The 12787-nt window shown below is 34.1% G+C and overlaps 1 protein-coding gene across 4 annotated transcripts in view; it reads left to right on the top strand.

Annotated features, from left to right (window-relative positions):
* Nucleotides 1–12787, top strand: part of ABCD2 (ATP binding cassette subfamily D member 2) — a 77627-nt gene that overhangs the window by 55260 nt on the left and 9580 nt on the right. For 3 of the 4 annotated variants that reach the window (XM_060026164.1, XM_060026162.1, XM_060026161.1), the window contains 2 exons: nucleotides 2810–2894; nucleotides 11270–11395. In XM_060026164.1, coding sequence (XP_059882147.1) covers nucleotides 2810–2894; nucleotides 11270–11395 — 211 coding nt within the window. The remainder of the gene's footprint in view (nucleotides 1–2809; nucleotides 2895–11269; nucleotides 11396–12787) is intronic. The other variant, XM_060026163.1, reaches the window with a different exon arrangement.

Genomic DNA, 12787 nt, shown 5'->3' with positions numbered 1-12787 from the left:
TTCCAACCTTAATAGTGTAATAGTAATTGTTATGGTTTATTGAGTACTTACTCTGCAGAATATAACATATTAAGCAATTTACAGTGTCATCCTGCTTAATATTTGTGACTGCCTCATGATGTGGGTTTTACCAACTCTCTTTTACAGATGAAATTCAGAAGTTTAGTAGTTTCCCCAGGGCCCTCAGCAAGTGGTGGGACAGGGATTCAAACACCGATGGGACGTGAAAGTCAATATTCTATATTAGGCTATGCCACTGCGCTATGCTATCTTAGGTTCTTAGATACTAATAAGATTTGCTATATCCTTACACATAAAAAAACAAATGCTAAGGAAACCCACTTTACTTGCCTAGTCCTTAAAACCTGAAACTTGTTTTAAAGTAAAGCAGGAAAGCATTTAAATTTGCAAGGACATCACTTACTCTGGAAGAAGCATGCTGAAGTTCTAGTAAGATTAGCTAACACTTTGCTTAGAGATATTCTTTGCTTTAGTAAAAGATGGATTTTAAAACTATGTTTTTATCCATCAAAGATATTACAAAATAGAAAGGAGTAGAAGTGTTAACGAATAGACGTGAACTAAAGCAGTTTGTTCATCTTTAGGAAGCAGGAATACTGTTCACTTCTTAACTGACTTATTCTCACCATTTCAACATCAAATATGATATTATGACTTAGAGTTTTGATTTATATGTTCTCTGATCATGAAATATTGCCTACTAAAACTTTTGGGTTTAGTGGAACAAAGGACATGATTTATTTAAAATACATAAAATTAAAGCTTCCTTTGACCCAAATACTTTTGTCTTGTGCATTCTCAGTGGAGGGGGGATATTTTTTTAAGCCCAGAATTTTTCTCCACTGTGTAGCAATCTGAACCTATTTGTCAAATCCTCACTTATGTTTCATAAATGCTATAAAGTTAAGTCATAGAGAAAATTTTATTTCAACAGTTTTCACTAGAAGCAAGAACTTTGAACCACATGGCATTTAGAGATTGCTTTTTCCTAATTTAAAATTATGGTTTTAAATAGATAGAAAATCCCTGGAAGTTTGCCCAAGAATGAACACTGGTCCCTACTGGGGAGTATCACTGGGAAACAGGGAAAGTCTTATTTTCAATCCAGGGCACAAGAAACAATGAAACTCTACTTCTTATTTCCTTTCCCTTTGACCAAGTTTATTTAGAAATTTTAATAAAGATGAAAGTTCAGCTGAGGAAGAATAAAGAAAGCAAAGAGCCTGGATTTTTTCCAAATGGAAAAATTAAGCCTTGAATACTCTGGGATTTGGAAATGTCGTGTGTGTGTGTGTGTGTGTGTGTGTGTGTGTGTGAAGTTTTGACAGTCATTTTCCTCTTTGAAAATCAGGTTTTGCCTAGTCTGCTCCATTTTATGATATTCCCACTTCAGAAAAATACTTGCTATGGCTGTCTTCCTAATAGGCCCCATGGTTTTGTTTCTAAGTAACATTTTTTTCTTATTACAAAATTAAGAAAGACCATAAAAATAATTTTAAAATAATAAAATTTTCAAATATTATAAAAATGTATAGCTTAGAAAGTAAATGTCTCATAATTCTATTCCCAGAGAGATTGTGTATGTGTATTTATTTACAGAAATGCAATCATAATTTATATATGTATATGTGTTCTTCTAGTGAAAATCATAGAAAGAAAATTTTCTCTATGACTTAATTGTATAACATTTATGAAACATAAGTGAGGATTTGAAAAATAGATTCAGATTGCTATACAGTAGATAAGTGTTCTGGGCTTAAAAAATTTTCCCCCTGCCAACTGAGAAGGCGAAAGAGAAAAGTATTTGAGTCAAAGGAAACTTTAATTTTACATATTTATATAAATCATGTCCTTTGTTCCACTAAACTCAAAAGTTTTAGCAGGCAATCGAAAAATCTGCATATAACTTATAGTAGGCTGTCTTTAACCAAGTTTCCTCCATATCTGCCATTCTGCATTTGTGGATTAAACCAACTGCAAATTGTATAGTACTGTAGTATTTACTATTGAAAAAAATACCTGTATAAGTATTTCACAGTTCAATCTGTGTTGTTCAAGGGTCAACTGTATACAAATACACACACAATTCTGCAATTTGGTTTTCCATATAAAAAATATTCTAGGTACATTTCTATATCAGTATGTATTGATCTAACCTATTTTATTAAAAAATAGAAGGCTTGCTTTTTGAATAAATAGCCAACAGAAAGTCCTGCATATAAATAGATCTGCATATAAATCCTAGCTCTAATATATAGCTGTGTAAAATTTGATATATCAATTTCTCCATGAATTTCAGCTTATCGACCTATAAAATAAAACTAATAATAGCTACCTAATAAGGTTGTGAAATATACAATGAGAAAACTCATATACAGTGCCAGTCAGATGGAAACCATTTAAGTTAGCTCCTGTCATACCCTTTGTAGACTTTGCAGTAAGCCTATGCAAATCTGTTGATCTTTTCTCCCACCACCCTCCAAAATAAGTCTATCAACTCTTTGGAGATATTCAGAAACAAACACATTTTCAAAGTGTCAGTATTTGGAATTCTTAGAAGACGTTTTGTCAATGTAAGTAATTATTACTTGTAAAAAATATCAAATCTAAATTAAAATGCTTAAAAATAAGGCTCTCTAGCTTATCCAAGCATTTCTGAGGAATATCAGGTTCTTTGTGTTAATAACTTAAACTTGCTAGGAATCACTTGTCTAGAAAAAAACTGTAAAAGATGCTCTCTTTAGTTAAAAGATGCTTTATAAAATATATACTTATATATATTTTAAAGGATGGGATGCTGTTATGGACTGGAAAGATGTCCTGTCAGGAGGGGAAAAGCAAAGAATGGGCATGGCTCGCATGTTTTACCATAGGTAAGTATATTATACTCAAGTAATGACTATTCCATTGTTGTAACCAAAAAATGTTTGAATAGGATTCCGTGCCCTCATCTTTAGTCTGAAAATATTTTTCTGAAAAACTAGTGCTTAGAATTTACAGTTTTTTAATTTCCTAGGTTATTTTTTTAATGTGACAGAAATCTCCAAGTATTTAAAAAAAATTTTTTGTTGAGTAATGTTAGATGAAAAAATTAAATTTTTATATGTCCTAAGTTTGAAAATAGATTATTAATTTTAAAATGTGAAGAATACATAACCACTGTTATACTGTTGTGAACACAGGAGGTAGACATTCAGTAATACATCTCAATTAAATTATTAAATTCAAACTAAATTAACTTTCTAACCACTCAGTAGCCTATAAAACTTAGTAGTGCTCTCCTCCTTGAAAATCAGAGGCATATCCAATGGAAAAAGGAACCAGCCAGCCTAAGTCTTCATGGACTCAGAAATAAAGAGATGCAGGAAAAAATTTCTCTTGATAAAACTTTTCTATTTGCAACCAGCTTCATAGCCTTTTGAATTCAAGGTACCAAACCTAAGACATTGAAAAGAAGTGTTAAAGCTATTCTGATTTATTCCTCTTTTTTGTCCTATTCTTCTGTGAAAAATAAATTCCCCCCCCCCTTTTTTTTTTTTACATTAGGCCTCTGGCAATGAAAACCTGAGTTGTTACTCACTTTTAATACTTTTATCTTGGGCAAAAAAGCCCAAGAGTTATGTACATGAATGCCTGAATAGACCATAAGCTGGGGCATATGCCATACTCTTGAAGAAGCTGCAGTGGAAACAATAATATCTTCATAGGGAACATTTAAAAGCTGATAAAAACCACACACAAAAAAATTATCAAGTAAGCCTCATTAAACACTTAGCAACAAGTTGGCTACCAATTTTTTTAAAATCTTTTATTATGGAAAAACCATTACAACTTCATCAAAGAAGAGAAAATTGTAAGATGAACCCCATATTCTCATCACACTGATTTAATACAGCACTTGATTTATCTATTTTTTATTTATGAAGCATTTTAAAGCAAATCCAAAATCATGGAATTTTTTCATTAAATACTTTGGCATCAATCTCTGAAATATTAGGATATTTTCTTACATAATATATCATAATCATAACTAAAAATTTGATAATAATCACTTAAAATCATTTAATGCCTGGTTCATATTCATTTTCCCTGATTGTCTCAAAAATAATTTTTTATACTTGGTTTGTTCAAACCAAGATCCAAGCAAATTTTATATACTGAATTTTGTTGTTATATATCTTTTAATTATTTTTTAAAGAGTCTCTTCTTCTCCCTGCCTCTGTCCCCTTCCCCCATCTTTTATGCCATTGACTTGTTAAAGAAACTGGGTCAGTTGTCCTGTAAGAATGTTGTCCTTTGTAGATTGGTCTGATTCCTTCCTCATGAGATCCCTTTACCTCTTTCCTCAATCTCCTATTTGTCTTGTAAACTGGAAATTAGAGCTAAAAGCTTGATTATATTTAGGTTCAGCCTTTTTGGTAAGAATATAACATAAAATATTTATCATTAAAAAAATAATTTAAACAACTTTATTAAATATAATTATATGTTTATTTTATAAAAGTAGAAAATATGATAAGTAAAAATAAGAAAAAAATCTGTTGTCTCACTACTTGTAACACATAAAATTTTGGTATAGTTTTTTCTCTATTTTGGTATACAAAAGTTGGTTGCTATTTTTTAATGTAACTACTTTCATACGTATATTGCAGTTTGTATCCCTCTTATTTTTTTTTGGCCACACCACACGGCTTGAAGGATCTTAGTTCCCTGACCAAGGATCGAACCCAGGCCTGTGGCAATGAAAGCACAGAGTCCTAACCACTGGACTGCCAGGGAATTCCCTATATCTCTCTTTTTATTTTGTATGCTATTATGTGTACTATTATGTAATAGCTAGCCAGGGTTTATTTATTAGTATTATCATTAGTGTTATTATTATTATAACAGTTATGTACCAAATACATAAATGTATTTAAGTATACAATTCTATGACTTTTGACAAATGTATATACATTATGTAACCAATATCCCAATTAACATAAAGAATGTTTCCATCACCATAGAAAGTCTCTCATGCCCCTTTCCAGTCAAATCTCTCCGCAGACAATTTCTGTTCTGATTTCTATCCTCATAAATTACTTCTCCTGTTCTACAATTTCATATAAATTAAATCATACAAATATGTATTATTTTTGTGTTATACCTGGATTTTATTAATGAAAAAATATTGTGTAATAACATGGTATTTGTAATAATGACACAGTTAGTTCAAGAATATGGCAAGCTAAAGAAGTATGAACCAAAACTTGTGAACTCAGAATTTTTAGTGAAGTGCATTTTGGAATGACCATTTTGAGATGATTTGGTGAGATTCAAGAGTAAACTTTACAGTGTGACGTTTATGACTAGCTGTTACCCACTATTACCCTGAATCTGTTTGAGCCTCATCCATAAATACTCACTAATATGATCCCCAGCATAATTGGTGAAATGTAATATGATGGAATGTAAGGTATGACCATAAATTTCTCACTGTGTCAGTGTGTTAATAAGATAAGCTCTGTAAGAAAAAACAACAGGCATTAATAAAAGATGCTAACCTAAATAGATTTTAAGTACCTATAACTTAAAATAAGTACTTGAAACTTTTGTATCTAAAATATTTTGGATATAATGTGGTACTGAATAAAAATAAAGTTATAACAGTGGAAAGAATTTAGTGCTCCACAGAAAGTTGAGGGGAGATGAGCAAGTTGAAAAGCAGAATTTATTGAGAAAAAAATAAAATGAAATAGAACTGCTAAATCCAGTGAAGGACCTGCACTGTTGGTGAGAATGTAAGTTGGTGCAGCCACTGTGGAAAACAGTATGGAGGTTCCTCAGAAAACTAAAAATAGAATTACCATATGATTCAGCAATCCCACTCCTGAGCATATATCTGGACAAAACTATAATTCAAAAAGATACATGAACCCCTGTGTTGATAGCAGCACTATTCACAATAGCCAAGACATGGAAACAACCTAAATGCCCATCAACAGATGAATGGATAAAGAAGATGTGGTACATATATGCAGTGGAATACTACTCAGGCATAAAAAAGAATGAAATAATGCCATTTGCAGCAACATGGATGCAACTAGAGATTATCATACTAAGGGAAGTAAGTCAGAAAGAGAAAAACAAATACCATATGATGTCATTTATATGTGAAATCTAAAATATCACACAAATGAACTCTTCTATGAAATGGAAACAGACTCACAGACAGAAAGAACAGACTGGTAGTTGCCAAGGGGGAGGGGCTGGGGGAGGGATGGAGTAAGAAGTTGGGATTAGCAGATGTAAGCTTTATATATAGAATGGATAAACAACAAGGTCCTACTATATAGCACAGAGAACTATATTCAATATCCTGTGATAAACCATAATGAAAAAGAATATCAAAAAAGAATGTATAGGGGCTTCCTTGGTGGTGCAGTGGTTAAGAATCCTCCTGCCGATGCAGGGGATGCGGGTTCGTGCCCTGGTCCGGGAAGATCCCACATGCCATGGAGCGGCTGGGCCCGTGAACCATGGCTGCTGGGCCTGCACGTCTGGATCCTGTGCTCTGCAACGGGAGAGGCCACAACAGTGAGAGGCCCGCGTACCGCAAAAAAAAAAAAAAAAGTATAGGGACTTCCCTGGCAGTCCAGTGGTTAAGCCTCCATGCTTCCAATGCAGGGGGTGCGGGTTCGATCCCTGGTCAGGGAACTAAGATCCCACATGCCACGCAGCGTGGCTGAGGGGGAAAAAAAAGTGTGTGTGTGTGTGTGTGTGTGTGTGTGTGTGTGTGTATCTGAATCACTTTGCTGTACAGCAATGATCAACACAACATAGTAAATCAACTATACTTCAATAAAAAGTAAAAATAGGGTTTCCCTGGTGGCACAGTGGTTAAGAATCCACCTGCCAATGCAGGGGACACGGGTTTGAGCCCTGGTGTGGGAAGATTCCACATGCTGTGGAGCAACTGAGCCCGTGCACTACAACTACTGAGCCTGCCCTCTAGAGCCTGCAAGCCACAACTACTGAGCCCACCTGCCACAACTACTGAATCCTGCACGCCTAGAGCCCATGCTCCACAACAAGAGAAGCCACTGCAATGAGAAAGCCCACACACAGCAACAAATACCCAATGCACCCAAAAATAAATAAATAAAATAAAATTTTTTAAGTAAAATTTTTAAAAAATCGAGTGAAGGAAAAGTATAATAATGAGAAAGTGCCTCCCCTCATTCTCAAAGGGTTAATAACAAGATTTGAGCTGTAATGTGGAACACTTGAGCTAACTAAAATGGAGAACTTTCACAAGGAGTATTAAGTATCAAAGTTGTGTACTCTTTTTGAGAGGATTTTAATTTTTCTTAAAGGATTACTATTTTTATTTTTGGGGGGTACTTTTTCCTTTTTTTTAACAACTTTATTGGAGTATAATTCTTTACAATGTTGTGCTAGTTTCTGCTGTATAACAAAGTGAATCAGTTATTTGTATACATATATCCCAATATCCCCTCCCTCTTGCGTCTCCTTCCACCTTCCTTATCCCACTCCTCTAGGTGGACACAAAGCACTGAGCTGATCTCCCTGTGCTATGTGGCTGCTTCCCACTACCTATCTATTTTACAGTTGGTAGTGTATATATGTCCATACCACTCTTGCACTTCATCCCAGCTTACCCTTCCCTTTCCCTGTGTCCTCAAGTCCATTCTCTACATCGGCATCTTTATTCCTGTCCTGCCCTTAGGTTTCTCAGAACGTTTTTTTTTTTCAGATTCCATATATATGTGTTAGCATACGGTACTTGTTTTTCTCTTTCTGACTTACTTCACTCTGTATGACAGACTCTAGGTCCATCCACCTTGCTACATATAACTCAATTTCATTTCTTTTTATGGCTAATATTCCATTGTATATATGTGCCCATCTTCTTTAACCATTCATCTGTCAATGGACACTTAGATTGCTTCCATGTCGTGGCTATTCTAAATAGTGCTTCAATGAACATTGTGGTACATGACTCTTTTTGAATTATGGATTTCTCAGGGTGTATGCCCAGTAGTGGGATTGCTGGGTAGTATGGTAGTTCTATTTTTAGTTTTTTAAAGAACTCCATGCTGTTCTCCATAGTGGCTGTATCAACTTACATTCCCACCAACAATGCAAGAGGGTTCCCTTTTCTACACACCCTCTCCAGCTCTTACTGTTTGTAGATTTTTTGATGATGACCATTCTGACTGGTGTAAGGTGATACATCATTGTAATTTTGATTTTGCATTTCCCTAATGATTAGTGATGGTGAGCATTCTTTCATATGTTTGTTGGCAATCTTTATATCTTCTTTGGAGAAATGTCTATTTAGGTCTTCTGCCCATTTGTGGATGGGGTTGGTTTTTTTTTCGATATTGAGCTATATTAGCTGCTTGTATATTTTGGAGATTAATTCTTTGTCAGTTGCTTCATTTGCAAATATTTTCTCCCATTCTGAGGGCTGTCTTTTTGTCATGTTTATGGTTTCCTTTGCTATGCAACAGCTTTTAAGTTTCATTAGGTCCCATTTGTTTATTTTTGTTTTTATTTCCATTTCTCTAGGTGGTGAGTCAAAAAGGATCTTGCTGTGATTTATGGCATAGAGTGTTCTGCCTATGTTTTCCTCTCAGGGTTTTATGGTGTCTGGCCTTACATTTAGGTCTTTAATCCATTTTGATTTTATTTTTGTGTATGGTGTTAGGGAGTGTTCTAATTTCATTCTTTTACATTTGGCTTTCCAGTTTTCCCAGCACCACTTATTGAAGAGGCTGTCTTTTCTCCATTTTATATTCTTGCCTCCTTTATCAAAGATAAGTTGACCATATGTGCATGGGTTTATCTCTGGGCTTTCTATCCTGTTCCATTGATCTATAGTTCTAGTTTTGTGCCAGTACCATACTGTTTGGATTACTGTAGCTTTGTAGTATAGTCTGAAGTCAGGGAGCCTCATTCCTCCAGCTTCGTTTTTCTTTCTCAAGATTGCTTTGGCTATTTGGTGTCTTTTGTGTTTCCATACAAATTGTGAAATTTTTTGTTCTAGTTCTGTGAATAATGCCATTGGTAGTTTGATAGGGATTGCCTTGGATCTCTAGATTGGTTTAGGTAGTATAGTCATTTTCACAATGTTTATTCTTCCAATCCAAGAACATGGTATATCTCTCCATCTGTTTGTATCATCTTTAATTCCTTTCATCAGTGTCTTATAGTTTTCTGCATACAGGTCTTTGATCTCCTTAGGTAGGTTTATTCCTAGGTATTTTATTCTTTTTGTTGCAGTGGTAAATGGGAGTGTTTCCTTAATTTCTCTTTCAGATTTTTGATCATTAGTGTATAGGAATGCAAGAGATTTCTGTGCATTCATTTGTATCCTGCTATTTTACCAAATTTACTGATTACTCCTTCTAGTTTTCTGGTATCATCTTTAGGATTCTCTATGTATAGTATCATGTCATCTGCAAACAGTGACAGTTTTACTTCTTTTCCAATTTGTATTCCTTTTATTTCTTTCTCTTCTCTGATTGCTGTGGCCAGTACTTCCAAAACTATGTTGAATAATAGTGGTGGTGATTTTATCATGAATGGATGTTGAATTTTGTCAAATGCTTTTTCTGCATTTTTCAAGATGATCATGTGGTTTTATCTTTTTTTTGCTGATGTGGTGTATTTCGTTGATTGATTTGCTTATGTTGAACCATCCTTGTGAACTTGGGATGAATCCCACGTAGTTGTGGTGTATGAATTTTTTAATGTGTTGTTGGATTAGGTTTGCTAATTTTTTGAGAATTTTTATGTCTACATTCACCAAAGTTGTTGGCCTGTAATTTTCTTTTTTGGTGGTGTCTTTGTCTGCTTTTGGTATCACAGTGATGGTGGCTTCGTTAGAATATCTTTGGGAGTGTCCTCTCCTCTTCAACTTTTTGGAAGAGTTTGGGATGGATCAGTGTAAGTTCTTCTTTGTATGTTTGGTAGAATTCTCCTGTGAAGCCATCTGGTCCTGGACTTTCATTGGCATTTATTCTAAAATATCAGAATTTCTTCAGAGGAAGTTGTCCTGGTAAATACTTGGTACTGATTTTCAACCCTGAAATAAACAATAAATGACAGGCATGAGTTGACCTTTGGTCCCATTAACAAAACTAAGTCATGCTACTGAGTACCAAATAAGCCCGGACAGGCTTGAAAGAAAACAGAGAAAAGGAAAAAAAGATAAAGAGCTGTGGGGTGAAAATGAAAGGGAGAGAGTTATCAGGAGGAAATGGTGGCAAATAATAGGTGCCTCTGATAGTAGTAAACAATCATTTCCAGAGTAAAAATTGAGCTAGGAAATAAAATTGTTGAGTATAATCAGAAAAATATTTACTGATTTTTTTCCTTAAGAAAATGGTCTCAAAGTTACTAGGTTAAATACCTACTCTAAATTTGTCAGATTAAGCATACTTACTTTTGTAGGGTCTTCGATCAATGAAATTCCATTAATTGTGATTAGGTACTCACATTGTTGATAAAATTATCTTCTCAATAAATGTTTGCCAACAGGATTGTGACCTGTTTGATAGTTAGCTACTATGTGTAATGTATTTTCTGTGTTAATTAGTCAGAACCTTGTCACCAAGAATGAACCTGCGTGCTGCAGGAAAGTGCATTCAGTAAACTGTCTTATTTTTCCTCTGCCTCATATTCACGATTCACCCATCTGCAATAAAGCATATTGTATTATGAGCAGGTATCAAAAAATCTATTTTAAAATCTAAGAAGAGATGTAGAGAACAAATATATGGACACCAAGGGGGAAAAGGGGGATGGGATAAATTGGGAGATTGGAATTGACATATATCCATTATTGATAATAAAATAGATAACTAATGAGAACCTACTGTATAGCTCAAGAAACTGCTCATTGCTCTGTAGTGACCTAAATGGGAAGGAGAGCCAAAAAAGAGGGGATATATGTATACATATGGCTGATTCACTTTGCTGTACAGTAGAAACTAACACAACATTGTAAAGCAACTATACTCCAATAAAAATTAATTAAAAAAGTAAAATCTAAGAAAATATGAAATTCTAGTCTGAAGAGGGGTAATGACTTCTTTTTTGCTTTATTATTTATCACCATTAATATTGTCATTTTTCTCTTTTGCTCCTTTAAAATTGTTAACCTTGCAGCTCATATTGCCCAAAGAAAGATTTATAATTCAAAATGAAAAATTTTAATGTATTTGTGCTTATTTTTAAGACCAAAATATGCATTGCTGGATGAATGCACCAGCGCTGTCAGCATTGATGTTGAAGGAAAGATATTTCAGGCTGCGAAAGGGGCTGGAATTTCCTTACTTTCTATAACACACAGGCCTTCTCTTTGGTAAGTGTTTCCAATGCTCATTTATGATAGATGATTTTTCTTTATATTTCTGAAAGAATAACTTTGCCAAAGTTTTTACTATAGAGCATAAGACATTTCAGTTATTTTCTGCCTGTATTTCTCTTAACGTTAAACTATGTCTAAAAGAGTAAAATCAATCTCAAGCTAAAGGATGAAGTTTATGTATTTGATAACATATGACAGAGATTAGTGATCTTTTCTGTATACTTCTGAGTAACTATCTTTAGGCTTTTAAGATTTCCAAAAATTTGACTGCCCAATGGGTGGGACCTTACCAAAATTAAATTGAAAACAATGTATTTCTATGTCAAGGGAAAAATTGAAATGTGAAAATACTGCTATTAAAATATGAGAGCTAAAATAAAAGTAATGGAAGAACAAAAGGTACACCAAACCTAACATTATAACAATAAATGTTTTGAAAATTATCATCACATTCCAATAATTCTGCAAGGAAGTAGAAAAATCCACTGATTTTTTAAAACCGAAACAGTCATTATTCCATAGCATACACTGGGAAAGAATATATTACATAATTTACATCATCTTTTTAGTTCTTTTTTAAATATCCAGGAAAAAGAAATACCACAACTTGATATCCCTCCAAATGATTAAGTTGGAGAAAGCACAGGAAAATAAAGCATGGTTGTTTTTGCTTTGTTTTAAGGAAAAATGAACAAAAATGTTTTATAAATAATATTTCATAAAACTAATGGGCCCTCCCATCAGGAAACTTGCACAAGCCTCTTAGATAGCCTCATCCACCAGAGGGCAGACAGCAAAAGCAAGAAGAACTATAATCCTGCAGCCTGTGAAACAAAAACCATGTTCACGGACAGATAGACAAGATGAAAAAGCAGAGGGCTATGTACCAGATGAAGGAACAAGATAAAACCCCAGAAAAACAACTAAATGAAGTGGAGATAGGCAACCTTACAGAAAAAGAATTCAGAATAATGATAGTGAAGATGATCCAGGACCTCAGAAAAAGAATGAAGGCAAAGATTGAGAAGATGCAAGAAATGTTTAATAAAGACCTAGAAGAATTAAAGAACAAACAAACAGAGATGAACAGTACAATAACTGAAATGAAAAATACACTAGAAGGAATCAATAGCAGAATAACTGAGGCAGAAGAAGGGATAAGTGACCTGGAAGACAGAATGGTGGAATTCACTGCTGAGGAACAGAATAAAGAAAAAAGAATGAAAAGAAATGAAGACAGCCTAAGAGACCTCTGGGACAACATTAAATGCAAAAATATTCGCATTATAGGGGTCCCAGTAGGAGAAGAGAGAGTGAAAGGACCCAAGAAAATATTTGAAGAGATTATAGTTGAAAACTTCTATAACATGGGAAAGGAAATAGCCA

Source organism: Delphinus delphis, chromosome 11, assembly GCF_949987515.2.
Source record: "Delphinus delphis chromosome 11, mDelDel1.2, whole genome shotgun sequence".
Taxonomy (NCBI): domain Eukaryota; kingdom Metazoa; phylum Chordata; class Mammalia; order Artiodactyla; family Delphinidae; genus Delphinus; species Delphinus delphis.
This window is presented reverse-complemented; position numbering and strand designations above follow the sequence as displayed.